Raw genomic sequence first — 19,924 nt, forward strand, 5'->3', positions numbered from 1 at the left:
CTAGATGGTACCAAATTATGCTGGACAGCAAACAACAGACGGATGTGCAATAAAAAGTGCAGTAAATTATTGGTTTACCAAAATTTGAGTAACCAGTTTTAGAACAAGAAATTAATTAAGCATTATTATTTTTCAGTGCTTTACTGCTTCTGAAAACACTGAAGTCTCTGTCCTGGAAAATTTCAATAGGAAGGTCAGTGACGAATTTACAATCCTGAATCTTTACTAAGACTATAATAGCAGTCTGCATGGCCTTCTCCCTCTTCGCTGCTATGCTGCTATGCATATTTCAGTTTTGAATATCAAATAGGCAAGACTGCCACACACAGAGCTCCAGGGCTTGGTGGAAGGAGAAGCTGGGACACGTGTCCTACTGTCTGAGAATGCTGGAAACCTCCTTTACAGTCGTTTAAACAGCTTGTACTGAGAGACCTCCAACATCAACAGCTGTAGCTTAGAACACACAGGAAAGGCAGCTCTGGTGGTCCCAGACAGCTACCAAGTGATGCTCCGTGCTGAGCCCGGAGAACAAAGCTTTGGCAGAAAAAAGGGGGGTGGTCCCCACCTCAACTCACAAAAAGGTTCTCATCTCCTAAAAACTGCAACAATTAATAATATCCCCTGGCAAGGCTCAGTTCTCTGACTGGAAGTGAATATTAGAGAATTTGGTGTTATTTCACTGCTGAAAAAAAATATAGCAAATGATCCCTGACCAATGCTTTCTGCTGACTATCAGCCCACCCTGAGTGGACCTCAGCTTGCCAATGAAAAATGCACCATGAAGGTGCCAGTGCACACCAGCCACCTTCCCTGTCAGAACCAGCAAACCCATGCCAGCTGTGATAGAAGATTTCATACAATTAAAGACGAATAAGGTGATGGGTAGGGTAGTTAAAGAGAAAAGTAGCAAGAGAGAGGACAAAAGAGATGAAAGAGAGAGATGAGTGTCTTGTGGAGTCGCTGATATGTTGCATCTCCTATTAAGCTGATCCATTACAGTCCCAGTGGTGCTTTTAGGTACTTGGCAGGATTCTCTGCACTGTCTACAAGGATTTGAAGTTGGAATAGGGAGTGAGAGTGGTCATGGGTATATCTTGGTGTATAGAAGATGCTGAGGATGATTCAGATAATATTGCCTCAGTTGTTGACTAGAAATCATGGGCAGAACTAATACCAAAATGACATCCATATTTTTTATAAGTGGCACAGGCCAGAGTTTTATATGTCCTTGGTAGGGATCAGACCAGATTGATTTTCCACACAACATTGCAAGTGGCACAGGAGTGGAGAAAATTACTCGAAAGAGATAAAGAGAAAGAATTTCTCATGTTAGAAATGTCTCTTGCGGCTTTCTATTAAGAGCTGCCTCTTTGCACACTGACCATCAGTAATGCTGTTAAGCTAACAGCCCTTCTCTAATCACTTTCTATTTGAAACTTCCAGGATAAATGAAACTTGTTATATGGACTTTTCTTGCACACCCAGGAAGGAAAGAAGAGATATGGCTTGCCCAGCTTCACAGAGCACATGGCACTGCAGAAAGGAGTTGCATCTTAGGTGAACTGTGAGACCAAAGCTATGAGCACAACCAACTCTTTTATCTACAAGGTAAGGAACAGCGAAAATCTGTTCCTGTCCGGAGCACCGAAGAAGGTCATACAATCCTGATTTTGCACAAGAAGACATTACTCACCAGGTAACACTTGGACGTGGAAAGGCATCCACCTTTGCAGCCAGTTTCAATGACTTGTGTCCTGATATAATCTCATAGTAGGGCCCTTTCTTATGTGAAACCGTAAGGAAAGGTTTATCTTGAAAGAGAGAGAGAAAGAAAAAAAAAAGAAAGCCAAGCAATGGCAGATCTGCCAGAGTGCAATGCTCACATCTTTGAATATTACTGTGTCTACACTGGATTTCTTTGCAATACACATCTGCAGAAGCTACGGACAAACAAATGGAATGACAAGCTGTTATAGCCGTTGACTTGTAAAGCTCTACCACAGCCAGTATGTTTCATCACCAAATGAAAGATCTTATATTTAAAAGGAGGAATCAGTAATACCTATTGTACCTATCAGTAATACCTAATAGCACTACGGCAGCATGTGAAAATGCCTCAGCTGGACTGTGTGGTATATACTGTCCATGTGAATTCCAGTAGGCCAAATTTTCCAGGACATCAGCAGCTACATTTGGTGCCAGCTTTTTCGAAACAGCTCCCAGTTAATCCATGTCCTCAGTCTTCTCAATCTTTAATTCGCTGAGGTTTTTTGAAAACATAGTGCTGGGTGCTGACTCTTTTGTTGAATGATTGTAGATTACAGATGATTAATGTTTGTCGTAACTAGTTGGCATTCTTCCTAATCCTTTTGCATACCAACTGATTTAATAATGCATCTTTATCCTTTACACTAAACAATCTTGGTTCTCAGTACTGTTCTAGTTTAGCTGCAGAACTTACCATACACTGTAACCGTGACGTTGGCTTCCAGCCTTGTTACATTGAATGTTCTGCATACGTACAGGCCTCCATCTTCCATGGTGACATTTTCAATTATCAGGCTACTGCCAACTTTATACACCATGCCACTTTTGTCTATCGTTCTCTTAGGATAAGGGTGCTGGAGGACAGAAAAAAAGGGTGTCAAAAAGTACTTTTGGATTATTTTGTTCGTTCATTCTAAGTCTGCCAGTTAAGAAAAAGCAGTAATTCAGGTCAAAACTATCCTATCCCTGGACTATTTTTCTGCCAAAATAATATAAGGGACAAATCAGCAGTATAAGCTCTTATGTGAGTTTTCATTAACAAGTCTAGTAAGAGAAACACATAATCTAGCAGAGTGGAACTGTGRCACTTTTTGACTGAAATGTGGGCAGGCAGGTAAGTAACTAGATGCATAAAGGATCAGCCCTACTCAGGGATCAAATCCYAGGGACCATCCACCACAGTGCACAGTGTTGGCACAGTAGTGTTGGCTTCTGTAGAGCCCAAGTTGTGCATTTTATTGTTTTCTTTCTTTCTTTTCTTTTTTTTTTTCTTTTTTTTTCTGGTCAAAGTCAGTTTTCATCTGTCTTAGAAAGAAAGCCTACTTTCTAAAAGAACAAAAGACATATTTTGACAGTCAAATGCCAATGCAAATTCCTGCAGAATTTGAGAAAGTATTATACGCTTCTGGTAGGATTTTTGACCACACAGATTTAGCCAAGAAATTTTACATTTACTATGTTAGAATTCTAAGGAGGGTTCAAAGAAAAACAATAGAAGAAAGACCACTTTCTCTTCCATCATGTGGGGTTCAAGTAATAAAATTCAGTAGGACTGTATTGCTTGCACCTCTGTAAACTCTATACATATTTTCTGTAGTTTCTTCACAGAAACAAAATGAAACATGCTAGCTTTATGTAAACAAAAGAAGTCCAAAAATAATCAAATTTTAAGGGTCACATTTTCTACTTTCTCAAGGCAGCTTAGATGCTTCTTTGAAATGCATATTTTGGTGAATTAAAAGAAAACAATCATTTTAATTCTGAGAATCRAATAGAATCTTAACTACTGATTTTTGACAAATGAACTGATCTCAAAAATTCCCCTTCTTCCCTCTAGTTTTCCTTGGGAGAACTGAAAGATTTTAGTACATCAGAGGAACTGCTCTTTCCCTCATATTGTCAGCTTCAAATCAGGCATTTCTGAATTGCTTATGAACCTGCACTCAGAACTTAAATTGAATTCTTTGGTGAGATTTCAGCAGATGCAACTGGCTTTTGTTTCACTTTCACCTACTTTATAAATGCCAAGATGGATGAGCAGATTGATAATCTGCAACCTTCATGACTGCTTTGAGACTTGCCACTGTGAGCTGGGATCAATACAGARGTCAACAGAAGTGAGACAGCTATTCTTTCCAACAAGAAACATATACTTCTGGCTTTCCTTGCGAGCATTCAGTTAGCCTACGATTTGCAGTTTAATTTGCAGTATCAAGATGGTCAGGTAAGTTTTATTCTCATTTGAACTAAAAATACAGTCAATTGTATGCTTACAAATGGTTGGCTATATTTCAGAATAATGAATATTTAGGATTTACTCAGCCCTGTGAACAGATACATCTTGGAGTGGGTTTGGGAGAGACTGCATCAAAACAGAATTCCAAATTTTCAACGACTCACTCTCCCATTAGGACACGTCCATATGAATTCAATTCGCCCATTGATGAAGGTTTCTGCTCTGCAGTCCAAATAGAGAGTATCTCCAATCAGCAGCTTTTTGGGAGTTGCTTTCAGAGCCAAGTTCTGTATTCTGCCCTCTGAAATGAGAAAAACAAAGGTGTAACCACACAGCCCTTTATCTGCATCAATGACATTTAAGATGGACTCCACACTCCAAATGCCTCTCCAACATCCATTCTTTTCACCACTTAAAAAAACTCTGACATCYCTATGAAAGTTGTTGGAAACTCCAACATGAAGAAAAAAATAGGTCATTTGTGTAAATGACTGAACATCACGGTAATACGGCTGATTGAACTCATTGATCACATATGGACACAGTAATATATGAATTATTTTTTCTTGCTTTTGCTGTGTTGGGCTCTAACCCTCAATCATCATCAACAGCTCCACAGCCATTCTGATCCTACTCTTCTCCTTCCCTTCAATCCTAATTCAGAAAAGTTTTTCAGAAGTGACTCATCCTTTGGWGTGCCTGAACATTTGCTTATCTAAGAGAGGGTTAATTTCTGTAAGAYGTGAACCATGTCTCTCCTGCCCTCCAATGACGAGCTTCCTTTCCTTTTTGAATGGGATCCACGGATCTTGGGGTTACAGTCTTACTGACACCCTAAATGCATCCGCTCTGAAATAAGCCTGCATCGARGCCATGTCACTTCATCTGTGGTGCCATATACCAAATACACTCCTACCACCGCACAGTAATACATTACAGGGTAAGGTCTTGCCTGTGTCCTTTTGAGCTAAACAGGGGTGACCTAATGGATTTTTTAGCTTTGCAMTCATGACTGTAGTAATAAATAATTACCTCAGCAATGAAAAAAAGAGAAAGAGATATTTCCAGCACTTTAATTTGGCTGCCATACAAATTTACCAGCCTGTTGTTTAAAGCTCAATGCTAATTGTATAGAAGGATGCAATGATCTAATGGGAAAGAAGTCACAGTAAACCCTCCTATGTGAAAAACAGTCTATGAGGAGAGAAAGAAAGTGCATAGAAAACAAAGGAAAAATAAATTATAAGTGGCTTCRTATAAATGCCCAGCACTTCATAATCTAATGTTTAGTTGCTTCCAATTCAGATTTTAATTCTGAACTGAAGCTCAACTGTAAATATAAGGGAGAGAATATGGTAAAGCACCAGGATAAACCATATAAAAAAGCTGAGATTTGCACCAGCACTTTAATGAGATTTTTATACCATGATCTTCAATGTTTATTGACCAGAAGCGAGAAGAAAGCCACTCCTGGGTTTATCCTAAACCAGCAGTTGTTTTAAYGTAAATATCACTCTATCCAAACAAACTGAGCTTTGGTGGGGTTTGGATAAACTACTGCTATTTTGTACCATCTCAATTCTTGGTAGTTTTTCAAAACCAAGAGTGGATCAAATCCAAGTTCTATTGAATAGGAAAAAAAAAAGGAGAAAAATGAGTTTATTTTAAGTGTTCCAGCCTGAACTTGCCCAGGATACAAAGCAGTGAGATATATCAAATATAATTGATGCTAACCATGGAATAATACCCAGAGGCTTAGTTATGGAATAGAAATATTACAGTCATTCCTTGGCATGCAGTAGTCACTCACCCAATCTCTGTATTAGGTAATAGGATGTGAACACACTTCCATTGACATTTGCAGTGCATTTGAGCATTTCAGAGTAAACGAAAGAATGAGAGGGGATGATAAATCCTCTTGTTGGGTCCCACGTCACCTTCTTGAAGCTGATCTCTACAGAAGAAGGATACTGAAAGAGGACAGACAGATAGGAGGCTGGTGAGACATTCCCTTTCCTCTCAGACTACAGCAGCAACCAGCCAGAGCTGTTTTGCGTTAGCGACAAAATAGGTATTTGACCTTTCAGAGAGGTTGGTGGTCTCATTCCACACATATCTGAGGCAACATCAACATTCGCAAATAGAAAAGCCCTTCCTAATTCATGACCATCCTTGAAATCCAAAACTTGGATGATCGTGACAGGGGCCCTTGATTCAATAGCCCCAGTCCTCTCAGCTCTTCAGCAATATACTGTCCTACATATTCGAGGTCCTTCATCTCTCTACTGGAAATAATTTTACCTGTCTTAGAGGAGTTTTGCAGGGTAATCTTTCTGGAATTGCCTAAGAACAAAATGTGCTTCTCCTAACTTTGCACGTCCCCACTGTATGTTTTTTTCAGGGATCTCATGATACAATTRAAATATATGTGAAGTTGGATCCCCCAAATTCAGAAGTGCTCATGTCTCTAACTCACCTGATGACAGGCATCTGTAAATTAGGTAGAGTCTGTGGCTAGTCATGAGTCTCTCTATGTAACACAGGAAGGGATGAGTCTCTTTCAGAGGGCCCTGATGATCTCCGCAGAAGCAGCCTAGCTGATTTAAGATGCTAACTTGTAAGATGGCTAAAATAAGGGGACTTAGAAGCATACATATTTTTTGTCCCAAATTCATAAATATTTGTATGTTCTGAGATTCTTGAAGAAAAGAGATGTTTAAATTTTGCTTATGAGAAGAAGTGAGGATATTAAAGAGTAATGTGGTAAATAAGCTAAAGCGAACATTAATTCAGTATGAACCCTGCGTATACCCTTGGACAGCACCCATGCCAACCAGGTTAGCTTTGCAATTTACTTTCTACTCATTCTTGAAAAATCTTGGACTACAGTGTAGAAATGAAATATGTGAAATTAAATACAGACAAATAACACAGGAGCGTGTAAAAGAGCAGATCACTGACGTTCACCCGTCTGAGCCCATACACAGGCAGGTGGCTAGAAGCACAGGCTGTGGGTATGGCTTGTTCAGCGGGACACAGGAGGGCTCGCTAGGGCTGAGGATGGGCTGCAGGAGGGCTGACCACATTCTCCAGCCTTAGCTTGGCCAGAGGGAGCTACGGTTTCATCTCACAGAGAAAATAAGGTGAGCAGTRTGAGGAGCAGAGGCTGGGAATGCTTTTCACTGAAAAAATGAAGGGTTTGGAGAAAACCTCAGTGTGCCTACAGTCRCCACGTGGTAACTACCAACTTAATTTATTTAGATAAAAGACTCACTACTTTAGAAGGAGAGAGTGCTTTTCCCTCCTGATCACATACAGGCTTCTCGAAAACAAGGCGACTTACTGCTTTGCTTTTCAGAAATACCTCGTTTTAGCTTTTGGAGCTAACCAAGGGAGGAGCTGCACTAGGGACTGCAAGTGGGGATTTCCCCARTGATCGCCTTTAGATCCCTTTTTTTGCCATATTCAGCACTGAACAAAGATCAAGCAATGATTCCTGCAGGAGAGCGACTGGTGGCGTCGCTGCGAGCAAGCAGGCAGAGCTAGGCAGCAGCTTCCTTTTGGAACAACGGTTCTCTTCTGGCAGAAGCAGACTTCATGTAAATGCTTTCACAGGTTTTGAGCTGTGGCATTGCTGTTCAGAATTATTAGGAAAATTCAGGGAAATTACCAAAAGGAATCTGAGACCCAAGACTTAATCACGCTTTAACGTACCTGAAAGTCAAAGCTGTAAGAGGCAAATATACACTGAACTAGATCAGTCAACAAACAGACCTGCCAAGGCTGAACGCTATTTTTCACCCAGAATTAAAAGCATGTTAAGCAAAATTAAGAATTTGAATTGTATATCTTGGTCTGGGTTTCTTAATAACAAAGATGATACGTACAGTTAGCCAGGATCTGTTTAGTATTAGCAAACAGTACCTTTCACCATACATATTTAAAAGCCAGAGAGTGCAATGATTTTAAAGTATAATGGTAACATAAGAAACTTAATTTATGAGGGGAAAAAAGGTGCATTTTCTACAAGAATAATGAAATGTGATAAAGCTGAATTTCATGGTTTGGCAGCTCTGCTCCCTGATGGTTAGGGGAAGGGGAAAGAAAAAATAACCCTACTCAGGGGGCCCTTTTCAACACTACACACACATAAAATGCCTTCATAAAATATTCAAAAATATATATTTAAACAACCAAACAAAAAGCGTCAGTGCTGCTTGAAGGAAATYGCAGTGGCTTTCCTCCCTTTGAAGTTCGTTGTCTATTAGAGATTAAATTTGGAAGAAGAGGATGTTCTAAATTTGTCTGATGGCCTTATTCACCTCTCCACCCCCATCCTTACCTCCACCCCTTCTCCCGCCCCGCTTCCTCTTCGCATGGGAAGCAGCCACCTTGGCTCCGCATGGTGCTATGAAATTCCCAGACAGAGCAAAACAAGCGGCGACTTTCCGTACACGGAACCCCGGGCTGGCTGTGGCGGCTCCCGGTGCCAGCGCACACCTCGCTACGTGCATCCTCTGGAGCAGAGATGTCTCTCCAGCCCACAGCCTAAGGACGGTTCCTTTGGGGAGCGATATTCAACACAGACATCCCTTCCCTGCAGTCCAGCTGCTGTGTCTTGAAGAGGAAAAAACTTCAGGGGCCAGTTTTTCTTTGCAATTCAAAAGGGAAATCAGCAGCTTGCAGCAAGACCAAGGACTTCAGCTTGGGTTTGAAAAACTGCCTGGGAAAGAGCAGGGAGAGCAGGGCTGCCCGTAAATAAGGGGATAAATCTGGAGGTCTGCTTGGTTGAGGTTCCAAGGCCACACCGAGACTCGTGATTGCGCTGGAGTCAACAGCGATACTCCAGCAATGAATTTGGTTGAAGCAGGCTAAAATAGGATTGGGATGTTTCATTTTTATAGTCAAGAAGGAGATGGTGATAACATTTATCCAGGCTAAAGTGATAAGCTATAAATGGAGAGGAGTTTTATGCCCCCTGCTTTAATCCCTACTGGCAAAACTTAAAACCAGAGATCTGCTAAAGTAATAAGGCTTGTGCTGTCCCCATGCACGTCTACTGGAAGTTTGCCATTGGCTTCAGCAGGAGCCAGAGTACTGTCCCAGGCCTCCATGATTGCATGTGCTGTCTCCCAGGAGCAGGAGACATTTAACAGCTAAGAGAAGTAGATCAGCTTCTCTGCGTGTGCTGTCACCAAGGCCTACGCCGCAAAACAACCTTGTCTCTCTGACACTTCCCTAGCGTCATGAATYTGATTTTGCATTTTTACCCAGACCTCAGAATTATTTCAGTTTCTCTGAAACAGTCACTTACCTGTAGAAGCTTGGGTTGGATATCTGGAGAGGTAACTCGGCAGGGGACAACCACYGGTTTCTTAGCATCTAAAATGTAGATTATATCAGGATGTTCTGGGTAAATCTTCACAAATGGATTTTTGTAGTCTGCAGGGAAAAGAACATTGATTTGCAAAACAGTTCCTTTGCTGGTCAACGACCAGGGTGGCACAGTAATACTGCATCGCTGAGCTGAGTGGTAAACTACCCACAGAAAGCCCACTGCCACRTGTGATGAGATACTCACTGCTGTCTCGCCTGCTCACACAAGGCAGCGTCATCTACGGGTTATAGCCAATGACTACAAATCAGAATGCCCCATTTCTAACCTTCTTTTACTGATTTGCGGGGCAGTCTTGTAAAAGTTGCTTTTCCTAGCTATTCCCCCGCTGTAAAAATGAAGTTAATGTATCAGCTCCAGAGGTCTTCTTGGCAGCTGAGTTCTTTCCCCAGTGCTATGAATTTCTCCCGTAGGAGATATTATACCAGTTGGAATTCCTCAGCAGTTTGGTGTTACAATAGATTTACAGAAGTTGAGGTAAACCTACTGAAAGAAAAAAAGCTTCTTTCGGTAAATAAGAATCTTTGGAACACTGTGGAGAGCATTCCAAAGGGGAAAGTACACCCAAGATATCCAAAAATAAGCAAGAAGAATCTGTTTAAACTAACAGAGAAGTAACTTGGTCACCCTCATGGGGAACCATGGGATTTTCTACATATTTGCCACAATAAATCAGACTGGACTTACATATATAGTAGAAATAAATAAGAGTCTGAGGTAGTTTAAGCTAATAAAAATTCTGAGCCTGCTACACTGGTTGTTCATTGCATGAATAAGTGATGGCCATCAGAAGATCAAAAAAAAAAAAAAACAAAAAACAAACAAAAAAAACCCCACACCTTTATGAAGCCCTGAAACCTCCAAGATCTCTCTAACAAGCATTCTTTGATTTGAGGTTTTAGTTCCTTGTTGTCAGATAATCTTGTGGTATAAGTTTCAAACACTATTCGACTAATACAATGCAAACTACAGCACGTAGCGTGGGCAATCAAACACTTTTGTTTTGGATTATACTGTTTACAGGAAAGGAGGTGCACACTGTACGATAACCTCAACACACTTATCCTTGGCCCAGGACGTGCCTCCACACACTAAATTATATTATGGCTACAAACAGCTTCACCTAAAGAATGGGAAATAGCTGACATGAAGGGTTTGTGCACAATCTAGGTTGCAGAAATATGCCTGTAAAGTACTCTGGCGACACTTTAAAAAAATGATGTGCTATGGGGAAATTAAAATCTTTCTTTCTCTCTCTTTTTTTTTTTCAGTTAAAGAATGCTTAACTCCAACTAAAGAATGCTTAACTACTCCCAAACAGGCCAAACTGGTAATGAGTGCAATTGGCTCGGACTGGCACATATACCATTATGGATTCATTAGGAGGTCTTCAACAAGGACCACACATTTTATGACTGTAGAAAAGGGACACACCTTTAATGTAGATGACCTGTTCTCCAACACTGTATAATGAAGGATAGTTTCCTTCTTGATGGAGCTCATCAGTGAACTTCCATGAACTACCCTTGTATCCTCAGGTCGTGCTTTCTCGGTAACTCCTGATATAATATTAAGGGCTTTTTTAATAGAAAAAGTCAAGCCCTTATTGCTTTGTGGACCTCTTCAACTAAAAATTACCCATGTGTCTATGCAAACAGGGGAAGAAGTCCACACATTATCAGCTTAAGATGAGAATGAGATTTTTAGGTATCTGCTACCCTTGCTGSTCTCGTTCAGGCAGCCCTCGCTGGACAGTTCCCCGACGGGAGGCCCACGCCGTCGCACCCGCAGCCTGCAAAACCCCCATAGCCGCAGCAGCCAGGGCCTTGGCTGTGTGTCCTCCCGCTTTTTTACTATGCGTGAGCCTGACCTACAGTGCAGTGTTGCAGTGTCGCTGGTAAAGGTGACGTGCGCCCTCATCAGACACCTCTCAAATGCAAGAAACAGAAACGCAGGGTTATGCTCTACATAAAAGTGATATAAATACGCTTATCTAGTGGTTAACCTCCACTGTTCACTTAAATAGATGCACGGGGTTTGACGGTGAATGACTTTTAGGCTTTGAAAAGTGAATGTCAGTCACTCACTGGTCACTGGATTCCTCTAAGGACTACCTGTCAGCCCTAGGAATTTTTTGTTTCCTGCTAAAACTTGGTGCTGGTTCTTGGTCATCTGCAGAACAGCTTGAACATGGGGCATGAGATTTGGATTTGCTCTTCCTTTCTGCAGCACAACTCCACTGGCAAAGGAAGACCCAGAGTTGGTTTATCTCATTCGCTTTGTGTTTCTTACCCAGCGACTGGTCACTCAGCTGGGAATAGGTCATTCGTTTGGGCATATTGGTGTTCATTTTTTGGCAAATGAAGGCAGTCTCTGCTTAAGGATCTTCAGGGAAATACGTAAGTGCTGTCYCTTGGAATTAATCTTGAAATCATGAGCTTAGTGCAGAGCTCGAGTCCCTCCCCTCTGTCGCCCAGAAGAGTTTCACTACAAATGGCGAAGGGTGAAAGGTGGGGTTCGAGACCGGGAAGAGGGGCTGATGCCCTTTGTATTTTTGGTAGCTTAATTTTAGCTCTGAGCGTTAGAAGTAGGTATCTTTGCAGATCGAGTGCACCGCATGATTGAGGCACAATGAGAGCAAGTGCTGATGGGGCTACTTGTGGGTGCCAGAGRGGGTCACAAACGTCACAGCAATGTTTTACAACAGGCACTCGGGTCACTGTGCACCTACAAGCGGTGCATGATTAACATCTGGGGAGCTGTGACAAGGAGCGGATCAGGAGCACTTCAAAGCTCTTCTGCGCACTTCTTGAACTTAACGTGAGGCAGTAAAACAGAAAACAAAGACCAGAAATATGGATGATGCCTATCCTTTCAAATAATGTCTTTTCCTGTTAGCTTTTATGCCATGGCATTGAGTGATTCTGACTATGTTGGTCTATAAACAAACAGGTACTTTGGAGTAAGGGTACTGGAAAAACATTATATGAGAGATATTAACTAGAACCAAAAATTAGACCTGTAATCTCCTCATATTTAGGAAGCGTCAGATATACATCTACACTTTCTGGATAGGCCTGCACTGGATCTCATCAAGCCTCCAGATAGAAACCTGATCGCCACAACACAGCTTTGTAGCTTGTTCCAAACCCTAAAACTAACATAAAATATTTACACTCAGTCCATTTTGTCTAATGCAGTTTCCCAAACAGGTCTGCTAAATTGTTATATTGAATTACTTTACAAAAATGTGTTTAAAGGTTGTCTGTGAGCATTAATCCTGCATTAATCCTGCTTATTACCTCTGCACCTCCAAGACTAACCTCTCTCAAATCTTCAGTTTTACAATAGATCTAAAAATAATCCATTTTTCAGCTGTAAATGTAACAGATACTCATCATGCCACTTTTGTAAACTACTGGAAAACACCTAAATGGGAAGCATGAATTTACACTGTATATTATACAAACTGTATTTCTTTCCTAATTCATTTTTAATGGGAGACGGCACCTGAATTGCCATATGTCTAGCCAGTAGCTAGAATTACACTGTCCCAGATCACAAGCTACAGTCTGAGCTGGAAGCCAAAACRTATAAATCTGACCTTCTACGATCAGTATTTAAAATCTAGAGAGTGTTTTAAAATGACCATGCAATTAATGACAGTAGAAGGCAATTTCTGGGTTATAATGATTTGGCTGGGAAAGGATTTGAAATGCAGTTGATTGTTAATGCCTAGTAGATGTCAGGTCTCATGGTCATTATTCCTGCTCTACTTTGAAAAGAAGAAAAAAAAAGGAGGTGTTATTTTATGAGAGTCCCTCTCTTTCACTCAGTACCATGGTGAGGCTTCCTAGAAGATTACAGCAGCAGATGGCTATAATTTGTGTTATCTCAGTGCTTTATCCAGTTTACAGTTTTAGCCTAAAGACAATTCTCCCTCCATCAGAAGCCTCCTCTCCTCCCTATTTTTATCTGCAGTGCTGGAGCTCTCAAACAAGATGGACCACCTATGCAAGCTCGTGGAGCCTCTCCTAACCTGAAGATGCTAAGGGGGTTGTTACTTGCATGGCTAAGCTGCTGCCATTTTGACATGAGACCTTGAACATGAGGGTCGGCAGAACTGTGGCCATCAAGAAAAGTAGCCCTGGAAGTGAAGGGAAAAGGCTAACGCAGGCAAAGGTCAAGCGCTGGCTCRTAACTCGGGGACTGGCAGTGAGGCCAGCGAAGCTTTTTTTTCCCCCACTGTGCAACTCTTTGCRCAAAAATTAACATCATTGAGCACCCAAAAGTAACAGCGCACAGAGCACAAGAGCGAGCCACTGTGGATCCCGTGGACAGCGTGTGTTCCCTGGGTTCACGTGTTGCTCCAGCTGCTCTCGTGAGCAGGAGCAAGCCAACTCCACTTGAACTGGTAAAGAGACSTTCTGAGCAGAAGCCCCATCCTGGCACTGTTCGCTTAACATAAGCAAATGTGAAGTGGCTCAGCTTTGGCTCTTCTTAACAAAATGACGAAGAATAAATACTGAATAGGGACCTAATCAGCTGCCAGCTGATACCTTTGGAATGGCTTGCACAGACCAAAAAATAATTTGTTATGAAACGCCTAAGTAGTTCAGCCTGACCATGATATGGAAAAATGATCTGCTGGAGCACTAGGGAGTGTCCCCACCAGCTTCTATAAATACGTTCACTACCTTCAGTTAATCAGCAATCAGTTAACTCCTTGTAAAGAAGTGTCTCAGAGACAGAACTTCTTGAAACAAAGGCGACAGGGTCACTTTTCTTTAAAAACGATAACCTTGGCCTGAAGGAAGATCTCCATTTCCAGCTGGTGTAGATCAATTACGCTCAACTGTTACAATCTGGAGAGCTGTGATGTGTGAAATGCAGGTGCCGTCCTGCAACAGAAGACTTGGAAACTCTCTGCACCCAGCAGAACTGAACTCAGAGGAATAAATTCTCAGCAAAGAAACACTTTATGAAAACAGGGTATTTCCCTGTTGCTGGGTACATCTGTTCCTCCCGAGTGGGGAAGGCGATATGCCCTATGAATTGGATAAGCACAAAGAATAATTTACCGTGGGCTGCAGAGCTCGTTACAGGTGAAGAAAGACACGAGTGGCAGTACACTAGGGACTTATCAGCTGCGGCGGCAGCTCCGAGGCGAGGACGAGCCCCTTCCCTTCGGCCCCAGCCTGGCTGTCTAGCTGGGCAGGTCAGTGGGAGTTTGCAGGAAGCTGCAGCGCGGCCGGGGCGGTACTGTTTACCCAACGCAGCTCGCGGAGACACACAAACAGAAGAGCTGAGGAAGCAGAGGCAGCGGGACGGCGGAGGGGCAGGGGCCTGCTGTCCAGCCACAGCCACAGAGCCCGGCAGAAAAATCAAGCGTGCTGCGCACAAAGGAAACTCAAAGGTCAAGTGCCTACAAGAACATTGTTTACCTTAAGGCGGTGAAGCCCTTCATGTTTAAATTCGCATTCTGTCTAGCAGGAGATTAATTGCTGCTTGAGATGAGCTTAGGGAGGGTCCCTTTTAACTCAGCAGGGTAACAGCGATCGCCTAGGGAACACGCAGTTCCCTGTTTGAGCCCCCACGGTGACAGCAGGTGAACCCAGCCGGGGCAGGCACCAGATACGGACTCCTTTGCCTCTCGGTGACATCCGCTCTCTTGCTTGAGTTATCTGTAATATAGCTGGGTATCCACCAAGAAGCGGTGGAGGTTTGCAGTTATGTCATTCTCACTTGCTGGGTAAAGCACTGTTTGAGTCCTGTTTTCCAGCATGCTTCCAGCCCTGTCCTGCCAGCTGATGAAGCCAAAGGGACTTGAAAGCGCTCAGCATCCCGCAAGGCCAGGAACTCAGTGTGCTGCAAACTCGAGCGCTCTCCTACAGCTCCTTACTTTTCAGAGTTACCTCACCAGCCTCTGTGTTCAAAACACCCTCTTGAGACACACACATAGGATTTTGTACAGGGTTTTTGGCACTTTTCATTTCTGTTCAGATTTCATACGTTGTGAAAGCAATTTGTCTCCTGATATTTGTATCATATCTGCAGTGGTGGAGAAAACATCACCTCTCCCTTCAGATATAATCCATCACCCCACAGAGATGATGAACACTAAATGTCTCTTGAGGACATTCATGCATTTCTGTACATTTCTGTGAAATTCCAAAATGKTCTCATTTTGCATCTCTCTTTGTTCCTGCTAAAGATATTTCTCTCACCCTCACTATTTACTTTCTTAATTCAGGCATACCTTAAAAGAGTAGACTAGTTGGGAAGCCTGGATGATGAGAGTCTCAGGTTCTTTTTGACAAATTTCCATWAAGTTTGTCTTGATCACTGTCAAGAACACTAAGAGTAGGTTCATAATCTGTTCTTTATGTTAAAAGGATYATTAGCAGATAAGTAACACTTTGATCAGAGCATTTTGGAAAGCATTGCGAGAGAATTGCCTGGTCTGCTCTATTCCTCAGGCTAACCTATCAAACCTACCTTCTTTTAGGAACAGGAGTAACTTTTATAATGTCACTTGTCCAGAAACTGCATCTTTAGAAATAAAGGATTTTTTTTTTCAGTTTGGCAAGCAAATTAAAAGCACTGGTGGTGGAATGTTTAGATTAAACAAAAAGTAGAATATTTTATCTTTAGGCAAAACAAAAATTACTGCAACCCACCYCCAGAACCCTTTCTGAGTCAACATAAAGCATTCTGTTTTGGTCAAATGAAATACATTCTTCCCTTGGAGATTACAGTTAGAAACACAAGAACATTTGTAGAGAAAAATATTACTTAAAAAATGTTACTTCAAAAATTGTGGAATTAAAAGGTTTCATTGCCAAACAAAATAAAGCCAAAATGGAACCTTTCTTTCTTTCTCTCTCTCTCTCTCTCTCTCTTTTTTTTTTTTAAAGATCTCCATTCTTGGGCTGAAATGATGTTTTGAGCATCAGATAAATTCCTAAATTACGGTTCCCCAAGCACTTGAATTTAGACAAGCATAGTCTTTGTAGAAATTACTTCACCAGTTTTACTTGAAATCTGATCACTGAAGAACTGATCTCCTATATGAGCTGCTGCCAATGGCACAGCTTGGGTAAGGCTCAGCAATCAGCAATTTCTGGATGGATAAGCAATGGGAAGGAAGACATAGGGGAATGTGTGTGTGATTTGGACTGTCAGGCTTTCATTTAGAAAATCTTTATCAATGAAAAGGAGGAGACTGTTAAGTCCTCCTGCTGCGATGTTAACTGCTATCACTGACTTAGTACCAGAAACTGATGCTGCTTGCTCACATCCTATCTTACAAGGCTCCTCCACTTGAAAGCACAGCTTTAGGATATGACTTGAAGGTATGGAGTGTCTTGATTCAGGATTGAGAGTGCCCTACTTTCCCCCTGGATCAGGCACTTACAGCTTGAGGAACAACACCGAGGGCCCCGCACGCTGACATAGCCTGTATTGCCACTTTGCGTGGCCCTAACCTCTGTTGACTAGAATATGGGTGCCAAAGCCTTCCACCACTCTGTGAGACAGTCGGCTTATCTGCTAGGCTCCACACTGAGCAGACAGGACACTATTTGCCTATCTCAGCTTGCTGAGTGTCTGGCAGCAAGTGTAGCTGTCTCAGTGTCTCCAGCGTAAAAGAAAGAAGAAATGCAGCCCCAGCTCTCTTCCCACTGGTAATATCTTCTGGAAAGCAAGCCAAAGCCCAAGTCAGAGCTGTCACCCTGGACCTGCATGTCTACTTCTCACATTCACATTATCTCTGTGAACTGTCAAGTGAATTAAGGAGGCAGAAATCAGCTTCAAAGAATGTCAGAACGAAAATATGATCTCATGTGAGGGGTGCTTTCCTGCACTTCCAGCCTCTTTAGATTTTGCTCAGTGGGGAAAGGATGAGAAAGATGGGGCTTCACACCTCTAGGCTGCACCATCTGGTAAGGAGGAGCCTGCCCTGATGCAGTACTTGTACCACCTTCCCTCATTATTCTTTGCAATGGCAAGAAATTGTTCCTATTCTTCACTCAATCTCTTGCTGTGGGACCCAGCAAACAGTGAGATTCATGGTTTGACAGGACAAGCTGCTTGGATGCGTCCTCCCTTTTCCTTCAGACTGGCTAGTGAAAGATTTTCCTGGGGCTATGTCCGCATAGATAGCTTAAACGGCTCTTGAGCRCCATAAGGAGCCTTAAGTGCCCTTGAGCCCCCATATAAAAGTCTCTGTCTCATCTGAAACTTGATTTCAGTTTCTTGTGCTCTGAATCCCTGCAAGTGCTGCACTATGGCTCAGGCCTAGAGGGCTGGTACTTCATGTTGGCCACCCGAACTTAAGAAATAGCCAAAACTCAAKTTCTGAGCAGGGGCATCTTCTAGTTACGTTGTGTTCATGTGAACGTCAGTCCTGAAAGCCAAATGTATGGAAACAAATTAGCCCACYCACCCTGCCCTGCACCTAACTTGCAGTGACTTCAGCTTCCAGCTTTCTGATTTTCCACCTCCTTACTTCTGACTTTACAGTTAATTTTTCCTCCTCACCCTTCTCCTCAGGCCTGAAGCTGAAAAGGCAAGGGTAATAGTGTCCAAAACCTCCTGTTCAGCGGGGCCCACCAGGGCTTTTACAACACATAAAAGCTTGTTGTAGGTTTTCAGTGGTACATTCTCATTTGGTACTGAAAAATCACCAAACCTAACCAGGGAAACTGGGAGTGCGCTGCCCCTAAATGTCTCTGCTTGCCTGCTGACAGCACGTGTGATGTCTGTACATCACTAGGGACCTCTAAGACCCAATAAAAAAAATCTAACAAATGAAAACAGGAATAAAGGAAAGAATTAATTTTATGTATATCTAGTCAAAAGTTCTTGAGCTCGCATTCCCTTTTCCAGAGCTTTGTGGCATGCCTGTAAACATCATCCTTCTGATGGAGTCCAAGGGGTAGGAGATCTTATGCAAGCTACAGCACTGGGTTACTAGGCTTTTAAAATGCCCAAGAAGCAGAGAAGAAAGTAAATGAAAAAAAGATCACTTAAGCTGATGCCTCACAAAGCTTTTGAAATGAAAACTGAACACAACTTTGCTAGAGGGAAGTAAAAATAGGGAAAGGTACGTGTAAAAAAAAAGGGGGGGGGGTAATATTATGTGTTGGTTATCTCTGTCATTTCCAGAACTATATTGCTTAACAAAATAATAAAGACCTAGGTATTTGCTACTGGCCTAGCCAGCCCAGGAAAGCTGCCCCTAATGTTTAAAGGGCGTTCAAGGATTCTTCAGTTCGTAAATTATCAATGCAACTCATGCATATATTGTGAATGACAGTCCATGGGACGTCAGTCCTTTTCTGTGCACTTCTCAGGTGATCTCTGTCTTTGCCAGGGTTTAGTGTATATGTGTGTGTGTATATATGTATATATATATACACACACACACACACATATATATATACACATATATACACGTATATGCATATGTATATATTCAGAGAGTGAACTACCCTAGGCACAAGCAGGAATTGACTATTCTATGCTAGCATACTTGGACCCTTGTGGGGCAATCATCACTGATATATCATGATGTATCATGCTCATATTAGCAGAAGCTAGCTCATGCTCCTAATCCTGATTCATTGCCTGAGTGGAGCAAAAAGGTGTAACAAATCTAATACCATTACAGAACAGAGCTAAGGACTGCAGAAAGGGAAACCAGAGCAAAAAYTGAGGCAGCATTTCAGCTGGTACAGGGCGCTCTTCCAGCTAACACCCTGAGGACCATCTTACTTTGAAATAGTTGCTGTGCTGACAGTACCTGTATTTCAAACAGCTGAGAGCTGCAAGTCCTGACTTCTGTCTAGGCTGAGACCTCGAGTGGTACTTTGGGAAGGTAGATAAAATCTTTGCTTGTTTTTTGTTTTTGTTTTTGTTTTTGTTTTTGTTTTCTCCCTTTCCTAAGCTATGTTAAATTTTACACATCTTAGGAAAGACAGAATATTGGACAAAAAAAAAGTCAGCCTGCACTTTGCTTTGATACAGGAATCACAAAAAGTTAAAATAAATGAATACGTCTGTCAGAGGGAAGCATCCATTCAGTTGGGAAGGGTGATTGCAGGAGACTGGTGAGTGGCACTGGCTTTTGTCTAGCTGGCCTTGGCAGCATGGGCAGTGGAAATGCCGGCACATGAGCCTTTTAGTCTGTGGGCTCCTAGGTGGGCAACCAGTTTTCAGGGAAGAGTGTTTTCAACATTGTATTTTCAACAAGGAGGTGTGCAACAGGAGAAGGGAGCTGTCTGCTTTTTAATTAAGATCACTGGGGTTTGCAGCTGCAGCGGGAAGCAGAAAAGGCCTCGGGAACAATTATTCAGGATAAAGATCCTGAGTTCTCTCTCCCTCCAGACTGTCCGTGCACAGCTGAGGCATGGAGACTGACCCTGCCGCCATCGGGTCCCTTATGATCCGACTGATGTGCAGGGGTCACGGCTCAGCTGCACCGTGAGGGGAGAGCTGCCGACTGCCAGATTGTAACAGAGCTT

The 19,924-nt window shown here is 42.3% G+C and overlaps 1 protein-coding gene across 1 annotated transcript in view; it reads right to left on the reverse strand.

Moving 5' to 3' along the window:
* Positions 1-19,924, reverse strand: part of LOC146584664 (vascular endothelial growth factor receptor kdr-like) — a 180,655-nt gene that overhangs the window by 75,477 nt on the left and 85,254 nt on the right. Inside the window, exons 4-8 of the mRNA XM_085324289.1 lie at positions 9,318-9,445; positions 5,814-5,973; positions 4,168-4,304; positions 2,462-2,621; positions 1,694-1,811 (exon numbers count right to left, since the gene is read on the reverse strand). Coding sequence (XP_085180415.1) covers positions 1,694-1,811; positions 2,462-2,621; positions 4,168-4,304; positions 5,814-5,973; positions 9,318-9,445 — 703 coding nt within the window. The remainder of the gene's footprint in view (positions 1-1,693; positions 1,812-2,461; positions 2,622-4,167; positions 4,305-5,813; positions 5,974-9,317; positions 9,446-19,924) is intronic.

This window comes from Rhea americana, unplaced genomic scaffold (genome assembly GCF_003343005.1).
Source record: "Rhea americana isolate MKP2758 unplaced genomic scaffold, rheAme1 scaffold_90, whole genome shotgun sequence".
Classification (NCBI taxonomy): domain Eukaryota; kingdom Metazoa; phylum Chordata; class Aves; order Rheiformes; family Rheidae; genus Rhea; species Rhea americana.